We start from the raw sequence: 27,996 nt of genomic DNA on the forward strand, positions 1-27,996 counted from the left end.
TTAGCTCAACTAGGTGAGCAAGGATGGACAGTTTTCCCTAAATGCCAGTGATGGGCAGAAATGTAATTTCAAAAGATCCCACTCATAACAAGTAACTCTAAAATTCCCAGGACTAAATTGAACCAGAAATGTAAAGGACCCACATGAAGACAAACTTATAAAAGCAAGTACATACCCCATTTCTGGTAGGAAAATTCAAAACTGTTAAGATAGTATTTTTCTGCATATCAAGCTATGGGATTTAAAACCCTGATGAAAATCTCAAAAGGATTTTTAAATGCAAATTGCCAAGTTCCTTCTAAAGTTATGTAAGAAAAAACAGGAAATTTTCAAGGAAGAGTGGGCCAGAATGAGGGAGATAGATTAAGTAACGCCATAAAATGTGGTATGTGCACATACATCAACAGATGAGAAACTCCAGAAAGAGACCCACATGTATGCAAGAATTCAGTTTATTTTAAAAAGGTATTTTAAATCTGTGAGTAAAGAATGACCCATTCAACAGATGGTATAGAGACAAATGACTACCCCTTTAGGAAAAAAAAAGTTGCCTCCCATAAAAAATAAATTTCAGACAAGTTAGATATACACACACACATACATATCCTTAACTCATCTGAAGTTTATTTTTTGTATATATACACATACATACAAATATATAGACATGTATATATTTAAAGCTCCACTAAGATAAAATAAGGTAAAGTGAGCAAGGAACAGATAAATGAACCAGTAGCTGGAGACGATGTGGAATCAGTGACAGGCCTTTCAGATTGTTTCAGACAGGAGATTCTATAGCACCTCTGCCACTAACATATCCAGTAGAGAGGATGGCAAAAAACAAAACTCACATAAAGTCCTTAAACAAGACGATAAGCTCCAGGGCACAAGAGAAAAGTTTTAAGTCCCGCTGGATTACATGGGGGGGGGGGGGGGGGAGTTAAAGGACAATCCATGAGCACATTTGTAGGGTGGGTAATGAGGACACATAATGAAGTATGTGGTCATAACAGGGGAAGGGGGAATTGGTAGACAATATACAAGTTTTGAAGTACAACATCCCAGAGATCTGCTAGGCAGTGCTGAGCATCCACCTGAGGTTTGTAATTATGAATTTAAGGTAAAACTAGTGAGTTAGGTTGGCTGTTTTCTCTAGCATTTACTTGAACACAGGCACAGAAGTGAACAGCTGGGTTAGCCAGGGTTAGATCTTACTAGATGAACCGGCAGGGAGACAAGCGAGTGGAAGGTGTAGGTGGAATCAATGTTGCACAAGGAAGGGAAGTGAAGATAGGAAAATAAAGGTAAGAATGTGTGTTGGGGCTGGGGGGTGGTGGTGGTGGTTGTGGTTGTGGTTGAGGATACAGAGGAGGGAGTTGAGCAGGTAAGCACGAAAACCAGGAGGTGGTGATTTTACAGATATTTGAATTCAAGAGGAGTGGCAACTCCTATCAATGTCAGGGGTGCAAGGAGTGATCAATGAGGTAGGCACCGATGAGACTGAATAGGCCCATCCACGGGGTGGAGAAAATGGTGGTGGAAACAGGGGTGGAAGACTCTAAGCCGGGAGTTAAAGTGTTCAACGTCTGAACGGTGATTAGAAGATCAATGTCAACAATGGAGAAGGAGTACATAGCCAGAGGTAAAAGCTTAAAAAAAGAGGGATGACAATTTGCAAGAGAGCTGGGTAGTGATGTCTGAGTAGCCACAGAAAAGCCACTAATCAGAGGATGCACACAGCAGTTAAGGAGGTGGGCACTCCTATAGTCACAGTGACTAGAAAGCCAGGAAAAGCAGCTTACGAGGCACTATGAAATTCATCCTGAGTGTCTCTTAGAGGCAGGGGGCACTAGGTCCTAGAGCTGTGTTCCTCAATGGCTGAGTCAGTACTAACTGTAAGCATGCAATACAGAGGGATTGCTCCCAGTTATTATTAAATACATGCCAGAAGGCACAGCACAGGCCCTGGTGCTTACGAGTGCTCAATGAGAGAGAGAATCTAGGAAAGGTTCCAGCCATTTCCATTTCTTACCCATTTAGGACCTGCACCCGGGGGACCCATCAAGGAGCAGTTTTTAACTTCACCACAAGTCCCTCCTCCCTCCAAAGAGCCACTCAGACACCAGCACAAGTCATTACCCACCAGGGGTTTAATTCTCCTTGAGCAGAAGATCAGTTCAGAGAGGGGCCCTGCCTTGTCCCCCGTGCAGGGGGAGGGGATAGAGAAGAATTGCAGAGCACCCTGAGAATGTCCAAGCGCAGAGGAGCCAAGTACTCGTCCCTGAGCAAGAGGAGAAATGGGTCCAGGGACTCAGGCTGCCTCCTCCTCTTCGCTCTCCTCCTCGCTCTCATAATATTGTCTGCGGTTGGTGTTAACAAAGAGATCAGAATCATCTTCAGAGCTGGATTCTTCTCCTGATGACTGTGGCTCTGCAGGGAGTTCTGGCTGAGTCTGTCTGCATGGGGGAAAAGGGACAGGGTTAACCCAATGCCTTCTGGGAAAAATAGGTCTGCAATCAAGGAGACCCACATAAAGGAGGACCATATGGCCAACAAAAGCTCTCTAAAGACTATACCTCCCAGCCCATATCAAAAGTTTGCTAGAACTACTGGATTTAACAATAATGATTTTACAACCATGAACTAATGCTCAGTGGACCCACCCCATATACCAAGTATTATGCTAAGCAATTTTATAAGCATTAACTCCTTTAATCCTCACAAAGCTCCCACTTTACAGGCAAAGAAATCCAGGCTTAAGAGATCAAGTAACCTGCTTAAAATGATTCATTTACAAGTGGCAATGCCACAATCTTAATCTGGGGCATCTCACTTTCAAGCTGTACTCATATCTACATATTTAAGAGCACTCATCAGGGACTCTACATAGGGAAGAAAGAAGGTCTCTATTTTCCCCTCAAGGTACCAAAGCCTAAATCCCTGTTTTTTATCATAAGGCTTGTTTCTCACCTGTTCCTGTTGTTGTTGTGTTTCTCAGCCACTTCTGAAAAGGCCTCAGGCCTGTGCCAAGAGAAGAGCCAGGGTAAGAAAGGACAGAAAAACGGATCAGCAAAAAAGCTGTTTCCAGCTATCCCTGCCTGGGATGCTATGATCTTCCTTCCTCCAATTCCATAGCTTAGAAGTCAGTATCCCCAGAAATGAGGCAGCCAATGACCAAAAGAACTACCCTACCAGAGCCCTTCCTTCTGTAGAGAGCGTACATGGTCTTTGCAGAGCACAAAGGAGATCTCAGCCTTCACTTTCTCTCCCTCTTCAATAGGGTCAACAATGAGGAAGTCCCCTGCAGGTAAGAGAGGAGAAAAAACATAATAGATCCAGCTTGTAATGGGGAAAGCCAAGCTCTCAGGAAATAGTTGTCTCCTAGAGGGCTGCCTCTCTCACCTCTCTTGATCCAGATGTTCTTACGGTATTTGGAGGGCATGCTCACCAGGAAGCGCTGCCCCTGGGCTGTCTCCACTTCATGCAGATTGTTCCCTGGGGTCCTGAGTACCTGGTCCAAGAGTGACCAAGAACTCATCAGCCTTATCAGTCAGCTCAAATACCCAGTAAGCTGTGCTACACCCTACCCCCATCACAAGGGCCCAAGAGGAGTAGAGGGATGGGGAGGCAGTGCAGCTTGTGCCCAATGCCACTCACCCTCACAATCTGCTGCTGGTCAGAGGGCACCATGTGCTCCCCCAGCACCTCCTTCACCACATGCTTCCTCTTGGTGGCCTGAGACATGCTGGGTCCTGTCCCAGGGCGGTGAGGGACGCAGAGACTGTCAACTCCTGAGTTTCTTGGATGACAAGTTCAGAACCCAGGATTGTTCTGAAAATGGAGAGATCCTTTTTACTAAGGAGTAACTGTGTCCTGGTTAAGAACATGAACTCTAAAACCTAATTACTAGGGGGATCCCTGGGTGGCTTAGCGGTTTAGCGCCTGCCTTTGGCCCAGGGCGTGATCCTGGAGTCCTGGGATCGAATCCCACGACGGGATCCCTGCATGGAGCCTGCTTCTCCCTCTGCCTGTGTCTCTGCCTCTGCCTCTCTCTCTCTTATGAATAAATATATAAAAATCTTTAAAATAAGTAAGTAAATAAAATCTAATTACTAGGATTCAAATCCTTCCTTGGCTCTTTCCTAGCTGTTCAACTTCACTAGCTTCAGAGAAAAAATAATAGTTAAACCCAATCACTAATTAGTAGAATAAAATAATGCAAGCCGAGCACTTAGAACAGTGTATGGCAAACAAAAACAACTCACAAGTACTGGCAAAATCACAGAAACCGAATACCAGGTTCTACAGAAGTTATTGGGGAAACCTCTCAGGAAGGAGGGTGAGATAAACTGTATATTCCTCAACATATTCGTACATCCTATGTGTAGCACAGCCACGTAACACAGATGCCCAGCTTATCAACACACTACGGTCAAAAACCAGTGAGAAGACAGCGCGATGGTCCACTCCAGGAACGAGTTAACAAAAGTCGGGTAAGCCGGCTCGGCTGCGGCCACTGCCAGGTTTCTGACGTGGGTACCGAGAAGACGAGGACCGGCACCATGAAGGCTGACGGTTCCCAAAGGAAACTCCGAGGTGTGACCTCTGGCTGCCGTCCCCTGCCCACCCCCTTCCCTATCCTGGAAGAAAGACGCTCAGAGACCGACACTTACCCTCTGCCCTCGTCTCCCACGGGCGGTGCCCGAACGACCTTGTTCTCCAGACTGGACGCTGAGAGCGGCTCGCCCACGACTCAATTCGTAGCTGAGCCAACGAGGGCACGGGGAAGGGGCCCGCCGGCAGGCAGACGCACACTCAGGTCGCCCGCGCTTCCGACTCCTCCTAGCCGGGTGACCACAGGCGCTCTAGAGTCGGACCCTTCCGAACACCGTACTTCCGGGGCTATCGCGGAAGCTCACCAGCCGCCCTCCCCGCCTGGTCCGTCTCTCTAACTCTTCCCACCTCCGGGTCGGCCAAGGTTAAGTTCTTGAGTTCCCGATGCCGCGCAGCGGGGAATGGAATTTTCTCCAAGGCCTCAGGTCCCTGAGACCGGACAGGCTGCCCGAGAGGCGAGACCACATAAGGCAGCTGGGCTTCCCGCGAGGCAACCCGCAAGCGGTGCCTAGGAAGGGCGCCGTTGAGGTCGGGAGCGCTTCTCTCTATGGCTCTACGCGGCTAGAAGTGCCCAGAGGAGTTTTTTTAAAAGCGGCTCTACAGACGACCCGGAAGCGGAAGTGGAAGAAAGTTCTAGTGAGTTTGAGATATCGGTGGGAGCAGCCGGGTGGCGGTAGGAGCCGTTACGGGAGCCGGAGCTGCTGGTGAGCGTTCGCCGCGGAGCAGGGCCCGAGCTGGACGCGGGAGGGGGTGCGGGGAGGAGGGGAGGAGAGGGGCCTCAGCCGAGAAGCCCGCCAGAGGAAGCGCCCTCGGAGCCGGCCCGGCTGCCGTGCGGGGAGAGGGCGGGGCGCGGCGCGGCGCGGCGGCGCGTGGAGGGGGCGGGGCCGGCGGGCGGGGGGCGGGGAGTGCGGGCCCGCGGGGCTGCAGGAGCGCGTGCACGCTTTTGGGTTAGTGCCCTCGTTCTGGGAGCGGTGCGTGCGGGCGCGTGGGACCGAGAGACCCTTCATTTGCTCCCTTCTTAGCCCGCCAAGGTCACAAAGGGAGTGACAGCCTCAAGGAGGACCCAGGCTACCGACTGGGAATCTTCCCGCTGCCCCGCGTGCGCCACCTGTGAGGGCGGGCTAGTTTTTCCCCTGGGGCTGGACGAGAACCCGGTTCCCACAGAGAACCATTCTTTTGCCCAGCGGGAAAAAGGCTCTTTTTGGACCTCAGTTCTCTTACCCATGAACCGAGGAGATCTGAGTGAGCCGCCGTAATGGCTGGATTAGCTTTCATTTAATATAAATAACATTGTCACTGGGCCCTTGGGAGTACCTGGTTTGCAGCCCTAACTTACCTTTTCTTGGGATTCCCAGATTAAGCTGATCAAGATGACAACCTCCCAAAAGCACCGAGACTTCGTGGCGGAGCCCATGGGGGAAAAGCCAGTGGGGAGCCTGGCTGGGATTGGTGAAGTCTTGGGCAAGAAGCTGGAGGAAAGGGGCTTTGACAAGGTGTGGGTGGCAGCATGCACCTGGGGGATGGGGGTGAGGGTGGCCTCACTTTGTGGGTGAGGAAAGTGAGAGTAGATGTTGAGGGTGGCCTGAGGAGATAGCCACAGCTTGCCCACTTCCTAGACTCATGTGCTTTGGATGCCACAAAAGTGGCTTTGTTCTTTCTTGGTCCCATGGAACTTAGCAGCATGCCCTTTCCCCGTTTGCAGGCCTATGTGGTCCTTGGCCAGTTTCTGGTGCTAAAGAAAGATGAAGATCTCTTCCGGGAATGGCTGAAGGACACATGTGGTGCCAATGCTAAGCAGTCCCGGGACTGCTTCGGGTGCCTTCGAGAGTGGTGCGATGCCTTCTTGTGAGGCTCTCTGGATAGCCCCCAGTCCCAAGCCCCAGCATGGAGTCTCCCGAGTTTGCAGCCGCGTGGGAACTCCTCCCCTGTCCTCTACAAAGGAAGAGATTGCTATTGTTGTACTCACTTCTGATGTACTTCAAGGTCTTTGGGAGTTCTCTTCCTCTCACCATTTCAACTTTTTTGAAATTCTCACTCTTGCATGCATCTCCCCACTCCTTCCCCCTGCCAGTTTCATGTCAACAATTATCAGCTTTACCGAGTGAGTTCCTGGCCCTTCCCTCACCCCCACCCCCACTAGTCTGGTCTGTTTTATGCTATTTGGCTCCTTTTTTGGCAGAACAGTCACTGTCCTTGTAAGGTTTTTTAAATCAATAAAGTCAGTGGCCTTCATGACTGGGCTTCATGTGTTCAAAAGCAGGTGGGCTGGGACTTCTCCAGGGACTGACCGGGTCTGCCACACTCCTTTATCAGTACAGATCGAAACTGCCAGCTTCCTTCCCACTCCGGAGGGCAGCCATGTGGGCCTCAGGCAGGTGCCTTGGAGTGTTCCTTAGTAATCTGGCAAAGAGTGTGGGTTGATCCCTTCCTGGGATCTGGGTGGGCTGTGATATTCCAGATACCAACCGAGTCAACAGCTGGGCTAGGCAGCACCTGGTGGAAAAATCAGTGGGAGTCAGGAATACCAGGAAGAGGGTGGATCAAATGTGGGTTAGAGTTCGTCTGCCAATCATCATATACTCTCCTGGCCTCTAGGAGAAGTGGGCAGGGCTCTGGTCGTCTGGCTGGTCCTCTTAGGGAGGCAGAAAAAACATAAGACATCACAGTTGTAGGGGCCTGAGTTAGTTGGGTACGTTTTTGTCCTGGTCTTTGTTGAACTCTTAGTACGAGCCAGGTCCACAGCTAAGATCTTTGCAAAATTTTTTTCTCCCACAGTAATAAGTAGTTGTTTTCTCTTTTATAGGTGAGGAAACCAGAGGCTCGGAAAGACTGAGTAATATGACCGTGGACTTACTGCTAGGAAGGAGTCAGGTTGGTTCTTAAAATGTAACTCAAAACCCATGTACCTGAGGGCCCTTTGTTCCCTGGTCATGTCACTGGCCTCTCCGAGCCTCAGTTTCCCCACTTGGAAAATGAGGTTGTAAGGATTGTATGAAATGCTAGCTGTATAGCACCTAGCCCTGCTTAGAGTTCATTCCTTCTGCGGAGCATCATTGAGAACTACTTGCTTACAGAATTTTCCTCAGAGGGCTTACAGTCTGGTGAGGAGAGAATAACAAGTATTAAGTGCAAAAATTGGGATACTACGAGAAGGTTCTCATGACCTCAGGGTAGGGAGAAATTAAGGAAAAGTTGATAAACTCACTTCCGTTTATAGAAACTTTGTTTGAAAAAAAAAAAAAAAAGAAACTTTGTTTGCCTAAAGATACCATGAAGAAGGGTGCCTGGGTGGCTCAGCTGGTTAAGCATCTGCATTTGGCTCAGGTCATGATTGCAGGGTCCTGGGATCGAGCCCCCGCATTGGGCTCCCCACTCAGCGGGGAGCCTACTTGTTCCTCTGCCCCTCCCCCTGTTCATGCTTTCTCACTCTCAAATAAATAAAATTCTTAAATAAAAAATAAAGATACCACAAAGAGAGTAGTGATGTAAACCCAGGGTGGGAAAGAACATTTGCAACACACTTAACACAAGACTGCATCCAGAGAACATGACTATGATAAAGACAAAGCAGATAACACAATAGAGAAAAAGGCCTGTAAAGCAGCCATGAGAGGAATGTCCAAATGGTGAATAAGCTTGTGAAAAAGTGCTCAGGCACAGTAGTAGTCTGAAATGCAAATGAGATGCCATTATACACTCACTGGCAAAAATTCTAAAGTCAAACAATACCAAGTGCTGATGGAATGGAGCAAGAGTGTCTGACATCCATCTGGTGGGAGTAGAAATTGATCTGAACTTTTGGGGAAAACAGGCATTTTCTAGTGAAGCTGAAGATAGGACCCATCCTGTGACCTGGCAATTCTACTCCTGGAGCTGTTTCAAAGGACATTCTGCATACCTGCACCTAAATTCGTGTTCACAGCGACTTTGTTTATAACAGCCCCCAACTGGACCGACTCTAATGGCTGTCCATACCAGTGACAACGAACAAATGACAGGTGAATTTCAATGCTGAGCCAACAAAAAAACGTCAAATTGTGTGATTCCATTCACATAAAGTTAAGTGGATTCTTGCTCAGTAATCTCTATATAGATGGTAAAACTAGAAAAAGCAAGAAAATCCTTATTGCAAAAATCAATAGTAGAAAGAAGTGGTATTAGTTACCTTCGCGGGAAGGAGGCAGGTGTGAGGAATGGGGAGGCTTGGGGTGAGGGTGGCAGTTTCCATGTCTTTACCTGTGTGGTGGTAATACAGGCATTGACTATGTGTTAACTGAATATATGTTCTGTGTGCTTTTCTGTATACTAGCTACATCTCAGAATAGTAGAAGACTATAAGGAAACCAAAAGTAAAGCCCCAGGAATAGAGCAATTATGTGATTAGTTGGAAATCATGAGGGTTCAGTTCAGATCTGGGTCTGGAAAGTGAGCAGCCACCCTGGAAGGGTGCCAAGTGGCCAGAGTAAGGTTCAGCTTGTGTTACTTAGTGGGAGGGTGCCAGCCTGACTCCCAGACTGAGCTGGGAATTCAGGCTGTCTGTCCCTAGAGTTTCAGGCTATGTTTCTGATACTCTCCCAGATGGGTCCAGGGTCACCTCAGAGTCCCCTCAGCCTTGACCCTTTGTGTTGTGACACTGTCATACAGGCCTGGTGTGCTTAGGCAGGAGCTTGGCAGGGCCATGGTCTTCCCCTACCTCAGTCCTGATACTGCCAGATTGTTGCTGATGCTCTGGGAGGTGATGGAGGCTCCCTCCTCCTCCACAACACCCTTCTGATGGCTCCTGCCCATGCTGGTTGTCAGGTTTTGACTCTCATGGTTCTGGCATGAACCACCCAGCAGAAGCCGTGGGACGTGCTGCCTGTTCTGCTTCCTCCCTGTGGGCTCTTCTCTGCCTCGCCCACAGGCTTTGTCCCTGAAGGGGCTAGAGCCTGCTTTCTTACCTCTCGCTTGGGGCTCAGCAGTGTCTGTGACACGTTAAGTTGAAACCCCTTATCTTGGCCCCTTAATGCATCCCACACAAGTTCCTGGTTCAGTCCTAGAACAGCAGGAGACAGGGCATCTAGAATGTACCTTGTGACAACGTGGCTTCAGAGATCCAGTCCCAACGTAACCTCCAGGACAAAGGACCAAGACCTAGAATATCGGAGAAAGCAGACCTGAGACCAGCAGAATGTTAGTAGGAGGTTATTTAAATGTCAGCCCACGGGGTGGTACAGTTGGTTAAGTGTCTGACTCTTGGTTTTGGCTCAGGTTGTGATCTCGGGGTCATGAGATCAAGCCCCACGTTGTGCCCCATGTCTCACCCTGCACTTAGCACAGAGTCGGCTTAAGACTCTCTCCCTCTCTCTCTGCCCCCCAACTCCAAATAAATAAATCTAAAAAAAAAAAAAAAAAAAAAGTCAGCCCTCCTTCCCTCTAGTAAAACAGCTTCTGCTGAGCAGTTATGAGGATGAGTGTGTGTGGAGGCCCTGGTTCAAGGCCTGGCATGTTATCAGAAGTCCAGTAATTGTCGATTTTCCTTCCCAGTCCCCCTTGGCCCACCAAGACACCACTCCTAGTGTGTGACCTTAGACAAGTGACCTGACCTGATTAACTTCCTTCACCTGAAAAAACGAAATTGAGGCTTACTCCCTGAGAGTGCTTGTGATAGACCCATGTGAAAGGTCTTTGGAGGTCATTGGGTGTGGTACAACCTGCGGTATTCTCCTGCACCAGTGAGAAGTAGTGACAGGTGGGGGGGGGGGGGCAACTGAGCTAGGGACCCATTGGCCCTTGGTGAATCAGAGACCACGCCTTGGCTACTTTTCCAGGGAGCTGTTGGAGATTAAGTGTGGCCATGGCTGAGCTCCAAGTAATGGCAACGCAGGCCTGGGAGAGCCCCAGGAGGCTGCCTCTCCCTCCTCTGCCCCGTGTATCATAGTGGTCCTGAGCTTCTTACTCTACCCCCTCCCAGGTTCTCTAAGGTTGGGTTTCTGCCTGGCCTTGGCCTCTTCATTAAGCCAAGCTTGAGCCAGCTCTCCCACAAACTGGGGTCTGTCCCTTTAAGGCAGACACCTGAGCCTGCAACTTGTGACTCTATCTTGGAATCTCAGATTGGTTTTCACAGCTGGGCTGAGGGGGTGGGGAGCAGCTGGGCCAGGTCTCCCAAAGAGGAAATCACTGCCCTTCCTGGTCCTGGGATTCCGAGAGGCCCAGAATTATGCCTGCTTAGAATATTCATCATTGTAATAGCTACCAACGTTTGCCAGATATTGTAAACCACTACCTCTTCCAAGCCCCAAGTGGGATTCTTGGAGGCCTTAAGTACTGACAAGGCCTCAGTGTCCCAGGGCAGAAAAGTCCCACCTCCCCTCAGCAACATGTGATTAAAAGTACAAGCTACAGTGAACCCGAAAACACGAAGTCCACCAAGATTGAGACTCTTCTCGTGTTAGCTACTTCAGTGCTGTTTATTAAACCTGTTTTTCTGAAAAACACATTGTGCCTATTTTGCTGCTACCTCCAGCATGCACAGTTCACCTCTGGGTAGCCCAGTGCTGGAATAACCTTAGCAGGTAAGAGTTGTCACCTCCCTCACCACAGTGAGACCTTGGGAGGCCAAGGGACCTGTCTTAAGTCACCAGTCAGGGAATGGCAGAGCTGCTGTGACACACACCCTTCTCTCTGGCCATCCTCAAACTTTGGGCTCAGTCTGGTTTGAGAGCACAGACTTGAATTTGCTTGGGCTCAAAAGCCAGTGTCATTTACTATTCACTAGCTGGTGTCTTTGGGCAATTCAGTTCTCCCCTCTGCCTCCTGTTTCTTCATAAAGTAGAAACATTACTCATTTCCATTTCTGGCCAAGAGGGTCACACAGCGCCCGGCTCAGCACATCAGTCTCCTCTCCTGCTGTTTTTAGAGGACCAGACCTTCTCTAAGCACTTTACCTGTTGAGTCCTCACACGACCCATTTTACAGAGAGGAAAACTGAGGCTGCGAGCGGTTAAGTATTTCTTCTAGGTTCCACGGCCAGGAATGGTGGCAACAGTAACGGCTCCCTGATAGTTGTATTTCATACTCGTCGGCCTCCTGAACTGAGTGGTGGGCCCTGGCCAGGGACTCACCGAGCCGGCAGGCCTGCTGGCCCCCCGCTGCCCCAGGCGCGAGGAAGTCGGCCTCGCACACCGCCCAGGCTCCGCAATCCTCCGGCTGCTGCCGCGGGGGCGCGGGGCGGGGCGGGCGGGGCCTCGAGCCGGTAAAAGCGGAGCTCGCGCCGGCCCAGCACTGCCGGCCATGGCGCCTCCGAGCCTTCCGCGGGCGCTGGGCCTGGGCCTGCTCGCCCTCTGCCTCCTGGCGCTGCTCCGCGACGCCCGCGCCCGCCCCGGGAACCACTTGGTCGGAGGACGCGTGGACCTGTCGCCCAGCGACCCGCAGGTGCAGAAGGCAGCGCAGGCGGCCGTGGCCAGCTACAACATGGGCAGCAACAGCCTCTACTATTTCCGAGACACCAACATCCTCAAGGCGCAGAGCCAGGTGTGCAGGGGGGAGGAGGGGGGGCGTGGGACAGGGGCGAGGGGTGGGGTGGTGGGGCGCCGGCTAGGGCAAGACCAGTGCGGCATTCGCAGGTGACCAGGTTAAAGGGATGACACGAGAGTATTCAGGACACTTTGATACAATGTATTTTTTTAGTTCAATTAATGCCACAAATTTATGAACAACACATCGATATTTCAATAGGATCTAGCCCTGACTTACACAGCGGCTCGCTAGCCTCAAGGTGCTCCTGCTCTGAGGGGTGGACTGGGGAGACGGGAGTGAGGGAGATAGGGCAGTGGGCTTCAGGATGCCTGCACCCCTGGGTCTCAGCTTCCTGCGTGGCCCAGGCCTCTGCTTGTCTTCCCAGGAATCCCCACCAGAACTTCCCCATCCAGGGTCTGAATCCCGAGGCCCAGGCCAGTGTGCTGAATGTGGAGAGAGGTGAGAGGTCCGGGTCAAGGGCATCCAGAATCCCTGACCTGCTCCTGTCCTCCATCCCCAGCTGGTGGCTGGCGTCAAGTACTACCTGACTGTTGAGTTGGGGAGTACAGCCTGTCGGAAGAACATGGCCACTGGAGACCGCATAGATGTCACTACCTGCCCCCTGGCCACAGGAGTACAGGAGGAGGTAATAGTTCTGCACCCCACTTTCCAGCAAACAAGACCCTAGGTTGTCCAGCCTGAACTGGTCTGTCTGGCCAGGCTGAACCTGGTGGAACCTGTCCCTGCCTTCTGGATGACTCAACCTCCAGGCCAGGGTGCGGTGCAGAGAGAAAGAGATTGGGGCTTGTCTCACTGGACTGGGCTAGAAAGATCTGGGATCTAGGAGCAGCCCGGGATGGCTCAGCGGTTTTGTGCCGCCTTCACTCCAGGGCATGATTCTGGTTCTGGAGACCCGAGATTGAATCCCACGTTGGGCTCCCTGCATGGAGCCTGCTTCTCCCTTTGCCTGTGTCTCTGCGCCTCTCTCTCTCTCTCTCTCTCTCTCATGAATTAAAAAAAAAAAAAATCTAAAAAAAAAAAAAAAAAGATCTGGGATGTAGTCCTGGCCATTTGGCTCCTTGTCCCTTTGGGCCAATAGTGACTGTTCCTCTCACACCCCAGAGGAGAGTGTCACAGGCTGAGGGTGGCAGTTGCGAGGAGTCATGCCTTGGGCCCAGACTTACCCATCCTCTCCTTGCTCTCCCTGCAGAAGCTGCGCTGTGACTTCGAGATCCTGGTGATCCCCTGGGAGAATTCCTCCCGACTTCTAAAGCATAACTGCGTGACCATATAGTAGACCCCTTTGGATTTGGGAAAAACAGGTGCATCCTGGGAAGGCACTTCAGGCCTATGGGCATATCTGTCACAATAAATTGCTAGCACTGCTTCTCGCATTGGACTCTCCTGAGTGCTTCACTCCTCCCCATGACCCCCCTCTCCTGTCTCCTGTGCCTCCTCTGGCAGCGCCCCCTCCCCATTCGAAAGAGAGTCCATACCACCCCCAGTTGAGCTTCTATTGTCTTAACCCATACAGTGCTGGAGGTTTCAGTTCCCAAATATGGAGTTTTCCAAACACCCTAGCATCATAGACACAGAGGACCTAACCTCCAAGGACTCTGAATATTCTGAGTTAAGGGGTAGGAGACAAAGCCACAGGAGAGGGATGATGCCTCAAGACCAAACCAGGGTGGGGGGTTGGGGGTTGGGGGGGTGGGAGGGGGCTGGGCAGCCAGGGTGGCTCAGCGGTTTAGCGCAGCCTTCAGCCCAGGGCCTGATCCTGGAGACCCAGTATCGAGTCCCGCGTCAGGCTCCCTGCATGGAGCCTGCTTCTCCCTCTGCCTGTGTCTCTGCCTCTCTGTGTGTGTGTGTGTGTCTCTCATGAATAAATAAATAAAATCTTAAAAAAAAAAAAAAAAAACGGGGTCAGAAGTTGGTGACTACTCTGAGGAGGGCCTGAGCTCTGCTCTAGCTCATCTGCTAGGACTCAGGGTCGCACAGGCTGAATTCAGCCATCCAGGCCCCAGGACGCCGAGCTCCCAACCTGAGAGGTTCCTCTACTGTCCAGGGGCCAGCAATGGCAGAGCCCCACAGGCCAAGAGGCCGCAAAGGCTGCGACAGTGGCTTTCAATACAGGCTGCGGGCCATATGCCAGAGGGACTCCCCAGTGCTTTGCCCCAGCCAAGACCCCTGGAAGGGGCTGGACAGGAAGCCCAAAGGGGACCAAGGTCAAATCTGCCCACAGGCGATGAGGGGACAGATGCAATGTGATGTCATTGAAAGAAAATAGAACTGCAACATTTTTTGCACAACTGAATTTATGGCTGCAAATCATTCTCACTACACACACACACACACACACACACACAGAAACCACAGTACACCCTTGGATCCTCCCAAAGTACACATGTCCAGGAAATCACAGGCACACACAGCCTAGCAACCCAGAAACACACACACACAGAAGCAACACCCTCCACCCCAACCAACCTGGAGATGTATACAGACCTCCACACACACAGCCCCAGAGATCCACATGCCCCACCCGGAGCTGTGCCTCAGGTGCACAAACACACACCCACACCTGGAAAAGGCAAGTCAGTAATTGGATCCCTTGGGAGCAGTAGGTGTGGGCCCCACCAGGCCCAGGCAGCAGAACTGCTGTGGCTGTGGGTGTGGAGAATGCTCCCTGCCTCTGTCTTCTGCTGCTCCAGGCAAGGCCTCACATCCGCCACTGTGCCTGCCTTCGGTTCCCTGCCCAGCGCTGGGACCTCCGGAGGAACGGCGCCAGATCCCAGGCCCTGCCTTCTGTTCTCAGAGGCCATCCTGGCACAGAGTTGGGGAAGTGGAGAACAGAGGCGACTTGCACGAGGAAGTCTGAGGAGCCGAGGGGCTGAGTCTGACAGAAGCTAGGGATTCAGGGGAAAACCTCAGCTCCGCTTCGCCCCTGCCTGTCAGATGTGGCAGCTCAGTCAGCCCAGGGGCCCTGGAATGTGGCCACTGCTTGGAAGCCCCCTCACCCCCACCGCAAGCCACCCAGCAGGAGCCTCCAGTGTGGAGCTGGCACTAGGAAGTGACAGGAAATGCTTGTTGAATGAATGTGTGAGGTGGTGGGTGAGGCGAGGCTTGCAGATATCTGCCAGGTGGCCTCTCCACCCCCGGAGTCTGTGCCCACATCCCAGAAACCATTTCCTCTGCAGTCTCTCCCCGGGTCCTGGGCCAGGCGGTAATCTCAGCCAGGCCTGAGAGGGAGGTGCTGCTCTTGTCCTGGGGCCTGGAGTCTTCACCACTGTCTGGTCCAGCCTGGAGGTAGGGGGAACCTGGCACAACTGTTGCCCCTCAGGCCCCTACTCTGGAGTCCTGCTCCTGACCCCCTCCAGCCTGTACTGTACCCGGGCTTCACTCTGCGAGAGATGAGGTGGCCGCTAAAGATAGTTTAACCCTCCACTCCGGTTGGGAAGCCCCCAGGGCCAGGGCTGGGCTCGAGCCTGACTCAGCGCTAGTTCTCTAGCACCCTGCATGGGCTCAGAGCCTCACCTCCAGCCCCAGCCATGGGGACAGGGGCTCTGGGCAGACTAAAAGTAAGGGGGACTCATCTAAACCCCAGACCAGGCAGGGTGGGGAGCAACCATTAGGCTCATTCCCTGCTGTCCTCTAATAGAGGCTCATCCATTTCCCCCCAGTGCGCAGGCGCACGCGCACACACACACATACACACACACACACAGTGAAGTTTCCAGCCCCACACGCAATCCCACCACCAGCCTGAGACCAGGAGGACTTGAGCAGCCTCCACCCCTACTTCCTCTCACTGAGGTTCTTTAGCCTGATCCCAGGCAAGGCAGGGTATGGTAATGACCTCTGACCTCTGAGTGCATGCCATCCTCATTGAGTTGGCATTCTTGTACTGGATTCTGAGGATCTTAGTAGGCCCAAGTTCCGGGGCTATGAGCCCCTATTTCTAGAGCCTACTGGTCCTCTAGGCTCTGACAACCAGGGGCTGTTCTAGCTGGTTATTTTTCTCCCAACTCCTGGGCCAGATGGGCCTTCCTCCCCAAAGCAAGGTGACTGCCCACTCACCCCTCCAGCACTGAGCCTGGCCCCTTTTCGGAGTCACCTCTCTGGCTGCTGCTAATGCACGGCTGAGCTAGAATGCAGGCCCTGGAGGGGACTAAGAAGACCGCCTTTCACACACAACACACTCAATATGTGTACACACACAACACATGTGCACGTGTAGACACGTGTATACACACATACACACACACCACCAGTGCACACACATCCATGTGCACAGTTCCCCTGCCCTGAGCCTTGGTTTCGCCAGGGAGGACACAGAGCCACTTGGGGTTTTAAAATTCTGTTAGGGCCCAGCCCTGCAGGCCAGAGATCATTCCAGCAGATCAGGGGACTTTGTCCTGACCTTCACCCCCCTACCTCACCCCCACCACCCCGTAGGCAGCTTGCCAGAGGCTGAAATCTGCATCCCAGGACTGTCTCCATCCAGGGGTCACTTCCTGAAGTCTTCTTCTCCAGCCTGGGGGTAGGAAGGGAGGGTGACTGAGCTGGCACTGGCCTCTGCCTTCCCCCACACATGCCCATGTGACTGTTCGGGGCACTCTGGGCACAAGCCTCCCGCGCCTGGCCCTCTGGGGTCCCCCCACTCTGGCTCCTCTCCTCTGGAGCTGCCTGGCTCACCTCAAATGCAGTGTCCACAATCTCATCAATAACAGATCCCTGCGAGCGGAATTTCTGTTGATGATGCTCCACCCCCTCCACCAGCTGCAGGAAGTGGAATAGGAGCTCCTGCTGCCTGAGGGGCAGAGTGGGGCAGAGGGGAGCCTGAGCTGACCTGCCTACCAGGGTCTTCTGGGCTGCCAGAGCCCCCCAGACAGCTCTTCTTGCTTGTCTCCCACCAGCCTCCCATTGCAACTTTCCCAAGCAGGAATTTTCATGGTGTATCTCTCCTTTTTCACAACAAAAAGCCCCAATTTGTGTCTGTGCCACACAGGTTTTTTTTTTTTTTTTAAGATTTTATTTATTTGAGAGAGAGTGAGCATGAGCAGGGGGAGGGGCAGAGGGAGAAGCAGACTCCCCACTGAGCAGGGAACCCAATGATGTGAGGCTCCATCCCAGGACCTCAGGATCATGACCTGCGCCAAAGGCAGACGCCTAACTAACTGAGCCACTCAGGTGCCCCACCACACAGGGTTCTAACTGCTGTTTCCCCTCCCAGTTATCCATCACTTAGTAGGGTTATCCAGTTATCCACCCACCCATGTGTTTGCCCTTCTAACTACCCACACCTCTCTATTTCACCCACTCACCCACCTTCATCCTCCTACCTCCCTAAGCCATCTACTCACTCATCAAACCACCACATCCCTCCATTGACCTGCTCTTCCCTGGACCTACCCACCTACTCCCTCATCAGGTTGTGCAGTCATCCACTTAACCATGCCTCCCCCCAACTATTCACCCAGCCAACTACCCCTCTCTTAACTCCCTCATCACCTGCCTGTTTTATATCCATCCATCCATCAAATGACACTGAAATCAATGAACACTGACAGGAGCTCCAAGGACACAAATTAATGGGAAACAATACTTGTCCTTAAGGAACTCAGTCTATGGCAGGGCCAGGAAAGTGAACCAAGAGTGTTTATGCTTGTGATAAGTATAAACAGAGTGCTGGGGGTCCCTGAGGAGGAGAACCTCATTCAGTACTGGGGATCAGAAAAGACTTCCAGAGGAACTGCCATGGACTTGAGTTTGAAAGACATGTGAGGCTTTGCCAAACTTAGGTAAGGTGTCTGGTCTGCTTACTCTAGAGAAACTGAAGTATACTGGAGGCCAGGGCAGGCCTCAGGGAAGAAGGCTGTAGAGACTGGGTGAATTGGAGATGGAAACACCCAGAAAAGGTCAACACAAAGTGCCAAGACCTTATCAAAGGAGCCAAGAGCCTTGTAGGGTTTCAAAGTCTGATGCAAAGGAAAAGCCTAAACTGCTTTTAACAAAGACCACTTTCTAAATAAATAAAAAGAAAGGAAAGATTAAAACAAACAACAAGGGATCCCTGGGTGGCGCAGCGGTTTGGCGCCTGCCTTTGGCCCAGGGCACGATCCTGGAGACCCGGGATCGAATCCCATGTCGGGCTCCCGGTGCATGGAGCCTGCTTCTCCCTCTGCCTATGTCTCTGCCTCTCTCTCTCTCTCTCTCTGTATGACTATCATAAATAAAAAAAAATAAAAATAAAACAAACAACAACAACCAACCAACAGACAAAACCAGAGGGCACCCTTTGTGGAGGTGGACCAGGTGGAAGAGTCTGGAGGCCAGGAAACCCCCAAGAAAATGTTACAGAAGTGCCAAGTGTTCACTAGGCCAGTGGCCAAGTTGCTAGAACCTGGAAGGGGGCGGGAAGGCCAGGAAGTGAGGCAAGTAGGATTGGAACTCGGGTCTCCCAATTGGTGGTTGCTTGAGCCCAGCATTGGCACCCAGAGAACATTCCAGGCAGAGACAACAGTGTGGACAACAGTTCTCCATCAGAGGTGGAGAAGGATGGACTGCCCTTGGGAAACAGTGTGGGGACAGCAGGAAGTAGTAGCCAAGGAAACAAGGGAGGTTGGCAAAGGCTGGGTCACAGAGGGCCTTTGAGGCTTGAGTGAGGATAGCAGGTGAGAAGGAGCTGGAGGCTACCAATAGTCGGGCTGTCCTGATGGTTTAGAGCCAGTATGGATGAAGTGCAGTGGGACCCAGCTTTCAGAAGGAAGGTTCTCTGCAGACCTAGGCCTGAGAGCCAGAAAGCATGAGTCTATGCCAAGGTCCCCTCGCCATGAGCACAGCCACGAGTCCCCAGCTGCCCAACTGATTTGACAGGAATGGGTGCTGACCATCTGCCTCCCAGGCCTTTACCCAAGCTACTCCTTGACGTGCCTCCTTCACCTCTCCACCTAGCCAAAGTCCACCACCCTCACGGCCCTGCACAGGTCATTGGCAACAGGGCTCTTGTGGGCAGGGGCTAGTCTGTGTCTGGGAGTCCTTGCAGGGCCTGACCCAGAGCAAGGGGCAGGGATGTTTCTCGAGTAAACAGATGAGCAGAATCACTGTACATCCAGGCCCTCCCTGCTGCCATCCCTTTGCCCTTGGCCTCCGAGGGGCTTTCATGGCCCTGCAGGCACTGCTGGTGGGATTCTCTTGGTGGCAGAAGATAGCGCAAGGTGAGCAGCAGCCCCTTACGGTTTCCACATTCCACTTATAGGCTCTACATGGGCCTTGGCGTTCCACCTCCCCTTCCAGAAAGGTGGGCAATGTCTCTCGCCCTGCCAGCCCATGGGTCAGACCCCAGACCTCTCCCCTCAGACACCGGGCCTCCCCTCTCTTTGCATCTCCTTACTTCTCAGTCATGGTCCCCAATTTTTTCTCAATGAGCTGCTTCTGTTTGGTGTGTTCACTCACTACCTCTTCAGGTTCTGGGTGTAAAAAAGGAGGAAAGTCAAGAAGATGCCTGGATTGAGAGGGGGTGGAAGAAATCCAATGTGTCACAGAGGTATTCAGAGGGGGTTAAAAGAGTTTTTGTCCACAATGCCCTCAGAGAGGTGGCTTCTCTGGATGTGGAGTGCGCATCAGATTTGTTTGTTCCTTTGTCTCTCCCTCTGGTAAAAGTCCCCTACTTTTCCTGAGGAACTACTCCTGTGCCTTTTGGGTCCACCTTGTCTCCCACATCTAAGGACATGTGACTCAGGCCTGGCCAATCAGAACAGCCTATTCTTTCCACCAGAGTGATTGGCTCCAAGATAGTCAGGTGACCAAAGTAAAGAAGACTCATTTCTGGGACTTTGCTCTAAATACTGGAAGAAGAGGAAGTCTCTGCTTGGCATGATAGGGATGGCTAACCTGTGAAGATTTGGGACTAGAGTGGCAGGTGGCCGAGTTCCCCCGACAAGGGAAGGGCCACCATAAACACAAAGCCACGCAGAGGACTACAGAGCAGATAGATGGAAAGAGACCGAATCCTGGATCCAGCCATTCCTGAAAACGCACACATCCTCAATTTGCTAAGTAATCTGTGCCAATTAATTCCTCTTTTTGCTTAAGCTTTTTTGCTTAAGCTATGTGTCTATCCCTGATGGAAGGAGTGACCCAGTGACCCCTTGAGACCCAATGACCCCTTGAGACCCTTGAGACCCTCTGGTCAACACCAGACCAGAGGGTCTAAGAGCCTAAGAATGGGATCCTTGGAATTCAGATTCTAAGGTTATGAAGATCTTTAAGCAGGAAGCAAATCAACTATCTCAAAATCAATTCACTCAGAAAGTCAGGTTTGTAAAAATGAACATGTGCAGGAAACTTTGATTTTTGACTCTCAATCCACTCTGTGTGACTCTGGACAAGTGTGTGTAACACTGTGACAAAACCCTCAAAGGCAGCTGGAACCATCCCATGTAAAACCAAGTGCCATATCCTTTATAAATTATTAGAAGAGATGAATATTCGGTGAATGAATCATCGTTTGGTCAATTAGTCATTTCACAAATGGGGCTTTCAAGAATTGACAATCAGTCAAAAGGCAATTTGGACCAAAGTTCTAGGCTCTGAAAGTCTTCCTGAGTCTCCGATTCTCAAACTCTGCCACTGAACCTGGAATTCCGTGTCTGACAGTGGAAGGAGGGCCAGCACCTGATTTGCTGAGTTCTGTCAGTGAGTCATCCAGCAGCTTCTCGTGGATCCGGGCAGCCCTCTGGGAAGAAGAGGCCTTTGTCCTGCCAGAGTCCCCTTCCTGTCTGCCCTTTCCTGGAGCCCCCTCCTCCCTTCCTCCCAGCCCCTGTGCCCACCCTTTCATGTTTCCCCCAACTGGTCCCCCTGCCCCACGCCCCTCAGTACCTCCTGCTTTACTTTCTCAAGGCCTTTGAGCAGAGCCATCTGGAAGTTATCCACCAGGACAGCAATCACCAGGCTGGGGATAGTGAGAGTGGACAGTGGGGTACTCCCGAGGAGGAGGCTGTAGGAGAGGCCCCGCACCCTTCTCTGGGCTCATTGTGGCATGGCCAAGGGGAGAAGACTGGGGAGGGGGTGCCTCAAGGTTAGGTGGGGGTGGGGGTGAAGCCAGGGAGCAAAGTAGGGGTGGGGTCCTCACTTGAGGAAGATGAAGTATTGGATGATGATGTAAATCATGAGAATGGGGATGATGTGCCAGGCACCTGGGAGAGAGGGTGTCGTTTGAGCTGTGAGTTCTTCACCTGCCCTCGTCACACCCCTGCCAGCGCACATCAGATGTCCCACTTTGCAGATGGGGTAACCAATCCACCGGGGTCTGCCCACCCCACCAAGCCCCTGCCCTCCACCCAGCCTGGGGCCTGTCCCACCCTGGGCCCGGCTGTCCAGGTAGATGCTGGACCAGTCATCCAGGGTGAGCAAGGTGAAAAGGGTGAAGATGGTGGTGAAGATGCTCTGGAAGCGCTTCGGGTCAGATAGACGGAACAAAGCCCGGAGCACCACAGAAAAGAGGACTGGCTGTTGAGGGTCAAACCAGGTTCACAGAGTCCCATTCCTCCCATCGCAGCACCTTGGGCTCCCACCCAACTCCCGTCCTCCCCCCCCTCCCCCGCCACAGCACAGGATACAGAGGCAGGTAAACATGAGGATGAGGATGGCGGTGATGGACGGCAAGGACCGTGCCAGGGTCCCAGTCACTTCCTGGAGGCTGGTCAAGATGCTGTGGGCAGAAGTTGAGAGGGAGGCTGAATGAATGAGAGGGGTTGGTGGGGGATCTGTGCTGGCAGCTACAGAAGGTCCCTGCTTTGCCAGTGGTTTGGGAGAGTCCAGCACTCTCTGGAAGTGATTGATCCTAGCAGGTGGCAGGAGGCTTATCAGAAGTGGGCTGGAGTCCACAGTGTCCTGGCTCCCGTCTCCCCTGAACAGGTCCCAGTAGGTTCCTAGAAGCCCAGGCCTGCATACTCTGTCCTGTGGAATCCCCACCCCAGAGTGGGCAGCTGTGCCCCCCTGACCTGAGCCTCCGCAGGACCCGGATGGCCCTCAGGGCCCGCAAGCTCTTGAACACCTTGAAGATCCGGAAGACACTTTGGTGGTAGACGAAAGTGAAGGAGTTGAACTGTAAGAGCAGGAAATCCAGCATAGCCATGATCATGATGAAGAAGTCTGAGGGCACAGTGGGGCTGGGCGTCAGGGTCCTGCACAGGCCCTCACTCAGACCTGTGGTCCTCTGACACCACCACTGCCTGCCAGTCCCCTTCTGTCCTCAGCCCCCTATAGCAGTCCAGTGGCTCACTGCCCCCACCCCCAGATACACACACCCAGATTGTTCCAGGAGTCAGAAAAATACTTGAGGCCCAGAGCAATGATCTTGAGTACAGCTTCTACCACGTAGATGCAGAGGAAAATAGAGTCGAAGGCCATGAAGTACCACTCTGTGGAGACAGAAGGGGTTCCCTGGGGGCCATCCCCAGCAACCCTGGCCCTTCTCTCCCCCTTCCCTCTGGACCTCACACACAGTCCCTTTCAGGGAGGACCTGGCTCTGCCCTGAGGACTGTACATCTTAATTGCTCTGCGCCTCAGTTTTCTTGTCTGCAAAACAATGATAATACTATTACTTGGCCTGACCCCCTGAACTCAGGACTGACCCCCTGAACTCAGGAAACTCCTAGCAGCTTCTGCCTAACAGTCAATCTTACATTTTAGAAATGAGAGAAGAACCCGCAGGAAAAGAAAAAGAATCGGTGGAGGAAGACAGCCTTCAGAGTCAGAGTGCCTCAGCCTCTGTAATGTTAAAACCGCTCTCTGGGACACTTGGGTGGCTTAGTGGTTAAGCCAGTCTGCCTTTGGCTCAGGTGTGATCCTGGAGTCCCAGGATTGAGTTCCACATCGGGCTCCCTGCATGGAGCCTGCTTCTCCCTCCGCCTGTGTCTCTGCCTCTCTCTCTGTCTCTGTTTCTCCTGAATAAATAAAGTATTTAAAAAAAAAAAAAACCCTCTCAGTATTCATCCCAAGCCCTAGGAGAAGGAGCCTGCTTTCCCTTGCTAGGGGAGTCACAGCATTAGAAATTATTCCCGTTGATCTACTTATTTCTACAAATAAAGATGACCTGGTGAGGCAGCTCCACCTGGGGTAGGCTGTCTAGACCTCACCAAGCAGCAGACCCACTTTGGTCCCATAAGAATACCAGTCTGCCTGATGGTGTTTTCAGAAACATCGGATTCACTGAACAGGGTAAGAGTAAGAATGCACCAATCGCACTCTCTGCTTAGTTTATTTCCGCTGTGGTAGGCCTTTCTTCCACCCTGCTGCCGAGGGCCTCAGAGGCCACCTTGCCTGGTTTTCCACCCTCACCTCCACCGCCTCTTGCTCAGAGTCTCCTGGCTCTTCTAGGCCACCTGGGTTCCCTCCTACTGCCCCGCAAGGCTGCGTGTTTGGGGTTGATGCACCACCTGGTGGGTGTATCACAAACAGCACATCGTTCCATTCAGCGGGCCTGTCTGGCGGGCTAGTTGACCTCAGCAAGATCTCTGAGTCTCATCTTTAATACTGGGCAATGTTGGGGGCACCTGGGCGGCTCAGTGGTTCAGTATCTGCCTTCAGCTCAGATTATGATCCCGGGATCCTGGGATCAATTCCCGCTTCTCCCTCTACCAGTGTCTCTGCCTCTCTCTGTGTGTCTCTCATGAATAAATAAATAAAATCTTAAAAAAAAAAAATACTGGGCAATGTTGTCTATTTCCCAGGGGTAGGGATCAAATGAGCTAAGTTACATAAATCATCCAGTACTGGATCAGGCCCACAGGAGGCTGGAACAAGATCTCTGGCCTCCTCCATGTGAAAGGGGCTCCCCAGCTCTTACCACCCCGGACTTCTACTTCAGCGAAGGTCTGGGCCACAAGCATAATAGTGTTGAGGCAGACAGTGAGGAAGATGAAGCCTTCAAAGGCTAGGGACTCAGTCAGGTTCCTAAGCATTCTCCGGAGGCCCCGAATGAGGTAGCTTAATTTTTCCCACAACCTGTAGAAGAGGTCCACGGTGTGCAGCTTCTTGTGGGACCGCTGAGCTCTGCCAGCTATAAGGGGGACAGAGAGTCAAGTCTGTTTGGGAGGGAACATGGGTATACCAGGCATCCTCCCAGATTAAGTTGGGGTTCCTCTTCATGCCTGCCTGTGTGCCTACCATTTACTCACTGAAGTGCCTCTATGCCAGCTCTGTGCTGATCCTGGGGCCACAGACCTGACTGACCCCTTCCGTGGCGGATGCCAGCCTGTTTGGGATTTGCAGTCTGCTCAAGCAGATTTCAGGCTCATGCTTCTACAGCTTCCGGCCTTTCTTTACTCATGTAGCAATGTGTCCATGGAAAACCCCACTTTCCTCACTACCCTGTCCTCTTGGTGAACGTTCCTTCTTCCTCTGAGATTCTGCTGAACATCTCCTCCTTTTGGCTGCCTTCCCTACTTCCATCCAATTAGGCACCTACCCCTCTCTGCTTGTTTGTGAGACTGTGACCCTGTTTACGGAATGTCTTGGGGCCAAGCTTGGAGGGTTGTGCATTCATAGCCAAGGTTCCTCCCTGCCCTGAAACAAAGGCCTCATTCAGACACTGGCTCCCAATCTCTATCAAGATGTTCACAGTTTAGTGGGGGAAATGTGGACAAATAGAACCGACAGTGGAAATTGTCCTGGTATGGAGGGTGGACTAGGATTTGTTGTTTAAGTGACCACCTCCAGTCTTGGAGCCCCTCGAGGGCAGGATTTGTTTTCTCTGCACTTCCAGGGCCCAGGCGCTCATATTAGACAAGAAGAAATATTTGAGAAGTGAGTGTATATATGCACAGCAGTGACTGGATGAACAAACAGCTGGTCGCCGGAAGAGATGCATCATTTAAGGACCAGGAGATTGGATGATGAACAGTCAGGTGACTGAATAGCCAATGGAATATGCATGCAGGTAAGATTCATGCCTCATGATCTGTGGGAGGTCAGTGCAGGATCCAAGTCAGGACTGGAATCTGGGCCAGGCAGTGGGACTTGGGGATGGGGAGCAGGCAGGAACTTACTTTTGCGCTTCTGAAATTGTTCATCTTCTTCTGTCCAGCTTTCTGAGGAAGTTTTAGAGGAGGAATCCTGAGGGTGGACTTTGTTGGACACTTGGGATCCATGTGAGTGCACTGCACTGCGGGAACGAGTCAGGCTGAAGGCTGAGTGCTGTATCTGGAGCTTGCTAGGCTGGAGGGCTACTGAATGAGAAAGCGAAGAGCCAAGGGAGGCTCTGGCCACAGTCTGAGACTTGTGTGGGCCAAAGCCTTGGGAGCTACCATGAGGGTACTCCCCATAGTGGTAATCACCACGGAGATAATCCTGACGATGCACATTATGGTGGTACTCACCGTGGTGACCATGGTGGTGCTCGCCGTGGTGGCCATGGTGGTGCTTGCCATGGTGGCCATGGTGCTCACTGCGGTGGCTCTGGTGGTACTCATCATAGTAGTGAGGTATGTGATCATGGTAGGATCCCTCATAAGAAGGGTGGGATAAGGTCTCTCCATGATAAAGAGGCCCTCTATGGTGGCGGGCTTCATGATGTCGGTGCCTACCATGGTAATAGGCCTCACTGTCATGGTGAGAGCCACCATATGTATAGGAATCTTTATGGTGGTAAGGCTCACCTTGGGAATGGATCCTGCTGTGGCGGGAAACCTCACCATGGTGGTAAAACCCACCATGGTGGTGGGATCTCCTATGGTGGTGGGGTCCACCATGGTGATAGGACTCATCATATTGGTAAGACCCACTCTGGTGGTAGGGCTCACTGTGGTGGTAAGCCCCACGGTGGTGGTAAGCCCCACTGTCATGGTAGGGCTCACTGTGGTGGTGGGGCCCACCATGGTGGTGGGGCCTATCATGATGTCCTCTGCTAGCATGGTGGTACTCACCATCAAAGTGGCCCTCACCATTGGAATGATGGGAGAGATCAGTGCCATGAGGAGTCAGGGCAAGGGATGTGAAGTGGTGGGTTCCACCATAATGGTGGGCCCCACCATGGTGGTGGGAGCGGTGAGAGCAGAAGGAATGGTGGGAGGAGGCATTGTCATGAAAATCTTGGAATTCACCAATGTGGTGAGACCCACCATGATGATGAGATATGCCATGATGGTGGGACCCACCAGGATGATGGGATGTGCCATGATGGTGGGACCTGCCAGAATGATGGGATGTGCCATGATGATGGGACATGCTGTGATGGTGGGACTCATTAAGATGGTGGGACTCACCAAGGTGATTGGACTCGCGGTGATGGTGGGACCCACCAAGGTGGTGGGACTCGCCATGATGGGGGGACCCACCATGGTGGTGAGACTCGCTGTGATGGGGGGACCCACTGTGGTGATGAGACTCATGATGGTGGTGGACTCCACTATGGCTTGATCTGTGATGTGGGGTTGGTGAGCAAGGGTGAGATAACACATCCAAATTATTGGTGTCTGCCTCCTTTTGAGCCATTTCAGCCAACAAGGGTTGATCCATGACTATACTGGGAACCCTAGAATGAGGAGAGGTCAAGATATGGGCCCAAAAGTCTTCTTCCTGAGTTACATATGCTTCCCACCTAAACTGTGGCACTGGGCTTCTAGAAAATCTTGAGTCTTCTCATGGAATTCTCCCTTTATGATGTCACCAGCAGGCCCCTTCCCAGGTTTAATTCCCAGATGCCTCCTTCTGGGGTGTAGTTCAGAATCAAGGATCATTGTATCTAATCTCTTCATTGTAAAGTGAGGAAACTGAAGTCAAGAAAAGGGAAGGGATTATTTCCCAAGGGTCAGCTGGGAAGATGGCAGAGTAGGAGGACCCTAAGCTCACTTCATCACCCTGATACAACTAGATAACAGTTGCATCTAGTGTGAATAACCCAGAAAACAATGTGAAAACTGGCAGAGCAAACTCACAACTAAAGGTAGAGAAGAGGCCACATCGAAGAAGGTAGGAAGGATGAAGACACGGTTTGGAAGCAAAACAGACCATAGCTGTCCACAGTGGGGAGGAAGCCAGTGGTGTAGAGAAGGGTGAAAAACAGACTTTCACTCCAGGAAGCCCGTGAATAGGGAGGATGAATTCCAATACATTTGCTTTTGAAAGCAAGAGGGGCCAATTTCATGAGTTCTTACAGCCAGCAGGACTTAAAGCCTGGAATTCTAAAAATCAGCAGTCTCTACTCCAGTAGGGCCTAGCTGGGCATTAGGAAGTGGAGTCCTGTACTTAAAGAGAAAGCACAGCTGTGCAGATACAGAAGTTTGAAAAATGCCAGGGGCAGATAAGAGGAAGAGTGATTTACTAATCTCAAAGCATGACCCGGAGAGACAGGGATCATGGGGAGACCCTGCTAGGAACAAAGAAGCTAGCAGGTGCTGTTTCCTTCTCTCCCTCCCCGGCATAAACAACAGACACCTGCAGGAACCAGTGCAGCTAATACTCACTACTTACTACTTAACTTGTTTACAACAAGCCCTGCTCCCTCATGCTTTGGTGGATCTGCCTTTCCCAGTCACACTAGCCTCAGTCCTGTTTCTGCATGCCCCCTCTTCCAGGAGAACAAACCCTGTCAACATCTCATCTTCCTACCTACATGTTTTTGTGAGAACTCAGGTCTGGTGGCAGCAGGGGCAAGTAGACCACTGCATACCTTGTCAAAATGTGCCCCACCACTGCTGGGGACCAAACACTGCCTAAGGTAGGTAAGGAGAGCCTCTGCATAAAACAAGACTGAAGGAAAAAGAGGCCAGGACTCAATGGCAGAGCACACACAACACACATTTACTACCTAAATCTCTGAGCCCTGGGGAGCAGAGGATACTGTACTGGAGGGCACCACAGGAACTTTTCTTCATAAGGCT

At 51.9% G+C, this 27,996-nt stretch overlaps 4 protein-coding genes and 2 long non-coding RNA genes across 9 annotated transcripts in view; 3 read left to right on the forward strand and 3 right to left on the reverse strand.

Annotated features, from left to right (window-relative positions):
• Nucleotides 1-602: 602 nt before the first annotated feature.
• Nucleotides 603-5,401, reverse strand: EIF1AD (eukaryotic translation initiation factor 1A domain containing). The gene is made up of 6 exons (XM_077862479.1): nt 4,674-5,401; nt 3,658-3,831; nt 3,403-3,511; nt 3,193-3,301; nt 2,971-3,021; nt 603-2,456 (listed from the first exon to the last, which is right to left on the reverse strand). Exons 2-6 carry the CDS (start codon nt 3,742-3,744, stop codon nt 2,312-2,314), a joined length of 501 nt encoding a protein of 166 aa, XP_077718605.1. The 5' UTR covers nt 3,745-3,831; nt 4,674-5,401; the 3' UTR covers nt 603-2,311.
• BANF1 (barrier to autointegration nuclear assembly factor 1) lies at nt 5,006-6,846 on the forward strand. Of its 2 annotated transcripts, none has more exons than XM_077862477.1 (3): nt 5,006-5,250; nt 5,970-6,107; nt 6,317-6,846. In XM_077862477.1, exons 2-3 carry the CDS (start codon nt 5,985-5,987, stop codon nt 6,461-6,463), a joined length of 270 nt encoding a protein of 89 aa, XP_077718603.1. In that variant the 5' UTR covers nt 5,006-5,250; nt 5,970-5,984; the 3' UTR covers nt 6,464-6,846. The 2 variants fall into 2 exon arrangements, with proteins under 2 accessions (XP_077718603.1, XP_077718604.1); XM_077862478.1 differs by having other exon boundaries at nt 5,159-5,318.
• On the reverse strand, nt 6,023-11,743 carry LOC144292347 (uncharacterized). Its single transcript, XR_013359787.1, has 3 exons — nt 11,541-11,743; nt 9,685-9,747; nt 6,023-7,107 (listed from the first exon to the last, which is right to left on the reverse strand). It is a non-coding gene; the product is annotated as an uncharacterized LOC144292347 (long non-coding RNA).
• A 110-nt stretch (nt 11,744-11,853) lies between these two features.
• On the forward strand, nt 11,854-13,505 carry CST6 (cystatin E/M). Its single transcript, XM_077862480.1, has 3 exons — nt 11,854-12,126; nt 12,632-12,757; nt 13,322-13,505. The coding sequence occupies exons 1-3, from the start codon at nt 11,887-11,889 to the stop codon at nt 13,403-13,405; spliced, it is 450 nt and encodes a 149-aa protein (XP_077718606.1). The 5' UTR covers nt 11,854-11,886; the 3' UTR covers nt 13,406-13,505.
• A 2,952-nt stretch (nt 13,506-16,457) lies between these two features.
• CATSPER1 (cation channel sperm associated 1) lies at nt 16,458-26,761 on the reverse strand. 2 transcript variants are annotated; one of them, XM_077862485.1, is made up of 13 exons: nt 25,495-26,761; nt 25,165-25,341; nt 23,964-24,176; nt 22,422-22,535; nt 22,116-22,266; nt 21,732-21,823; nt 21,474-21,617; nt 21,245-21,308; nt 20,992-21,064; nt 20,788-20,848; nt 19,505-19,580; nt 16,807-16,921; nt 16,458-16,645 (listed from the first exon to the last, which is right to left on the reverse strand). In XM_077862485.1, exons 1-13 carry the CDS (start codon nt 26,630-26,632, stop codon nt 16,619-16,621), a joined length of 2,445 nt encoding a protein of 814 aa, XP_077718611.1. In that variant the 5' UTR covers nt 26,633-26,761; the 3' UTR covers nt 16,458-16,618. The 2 variants fall into 2 exon arrangements, with proteins under 2 accessions (XP_077718611.1, XP_077718610.1); XM_077862484.1 differs by having other exon boundaries at nt 25,165-25,344; nt 25,495-26,760.
• LOC144292351 (uncharacterized) overlaps nt 24,630-27,996 on the forward strand; it is a 34,912-nt gene continuing 31,545 nt past the window's right edge. The window contains exon 1 of one of the 2 annotated variants that reach the window (XR_013359790.1): nt 24,630-25,055. This is a non-coding gene — a long non-coding RNA (uncharacterized LOC144292351). The remainder of the gene's footprint in view (nt 25,056-27,996) is intronic. The other variant, XR_013359791.1, reaches the window with a different exon arrangement.

The sequence above is a fragment of the Canis aureus genome, chromosome 21 (genome assembly GCF_053574225.1).
Source record: "Canis aureus isolate CA01 chromosome 21, VMU_Caureus_v.1.0, whole genome shotgun sequence".
Taxonomy (NCBI): Eukaryota; Metazoa; Chordata; class Mammalia; order Carnivora; family Canidae; genus Canis; species Canis aureus.

What these genes read in the sequence shown, in the direction of transcription:
- CST6 (XM_077862480.1), top strand. Translation starts at nt 11,887, where the DNA reads ATGGCGCCTCCGAGCCTTCCGCGGGCGCTGGGCCTGGGCCTGCTCGCC. An exon ending in TCCTCAAGGCGCAGAGCCAG is followed by an intron (nt 12,127 to 12,631) that starts GTGTGCAGGGGG and finishes CTCCATCCCCAG; the next exon opens with CTGGTGGCTGGCGTCAAGTA. An exon ending in CCACAGGAGTACAGGAGGAG is followed by an intron (nt 12,758 to 13,321) that starts GTAATAGTTCTG and finishes CTCTCCCTGCAG; the next exon opens with AAGCTGCGCTGTGACTTCGA.
- CATSPER1 (XM_077862484.1), bottom strand. Translation starts at nt 26,632, where the DNA reads ATGGATCAACCCTTGTTGGCTGAAATGGCTCAAAAGGAGGCAGACACC. An exon ending in GCACCACCATGGTCACCACG is followed by an intron (nt 25,345 to 25,494) that starts GTGAGTACCACC and finishes TTTCTCATTCAG; the next exon opens with TAGCCCTCCAGCCTAGCAAG. An exon ending in TTGGGGACCATGACTGAGAA is followed by an intron (nt 16,922 to 19,504) that starts GTAAGGAGATGC and finishes TCTGCCCCTCAG; the next exon opens with GCAGCAGGAGCTCCTATTCC.
- BANF1 (XM_077862477.1), top strand. Translation starts at nt 5,985, where the DNA reads ATGACAACCTCCCAAAAGCACCGAGACTTCGTGGCGGAGCCCATGGGG. An exon ending in AGGAAAGGGGCTTTGACAAG is followed by an intron (nt 6,108 to 6,316) that starts GTGTGGGTGGCA and finishes CCCCGTTTGCAG; the next exon opens with GCCTATGTGGTCCTTGGCCA.
- EIF1AD (XM_077862479.1), bottom strand. Translation starts at nt 3,744, where the DNA reads ATGTCTCAGGCCACCAAGAGGAAGCATGTGGTGAAGGAGGTGCTGGGG. An exon ending in ACCAGCAGCAGATTGTGAGG is followed by an intron (nt 3,512 to 3,657) that starts GTGAGTGGCATT and finishes CTCTTGGACCAG; the next exon opens with GTACTCAGGACCCCAGGGAA. An exon ending in GAACATCTGGATCAAGAGAG is followed by an intron (nt 3,302 to 3,402) that starts GTGAGAGAGGCA and finishes TCTTACCTGCAG; the next exon opens with GGGACTTCCTCATTGTTGAC.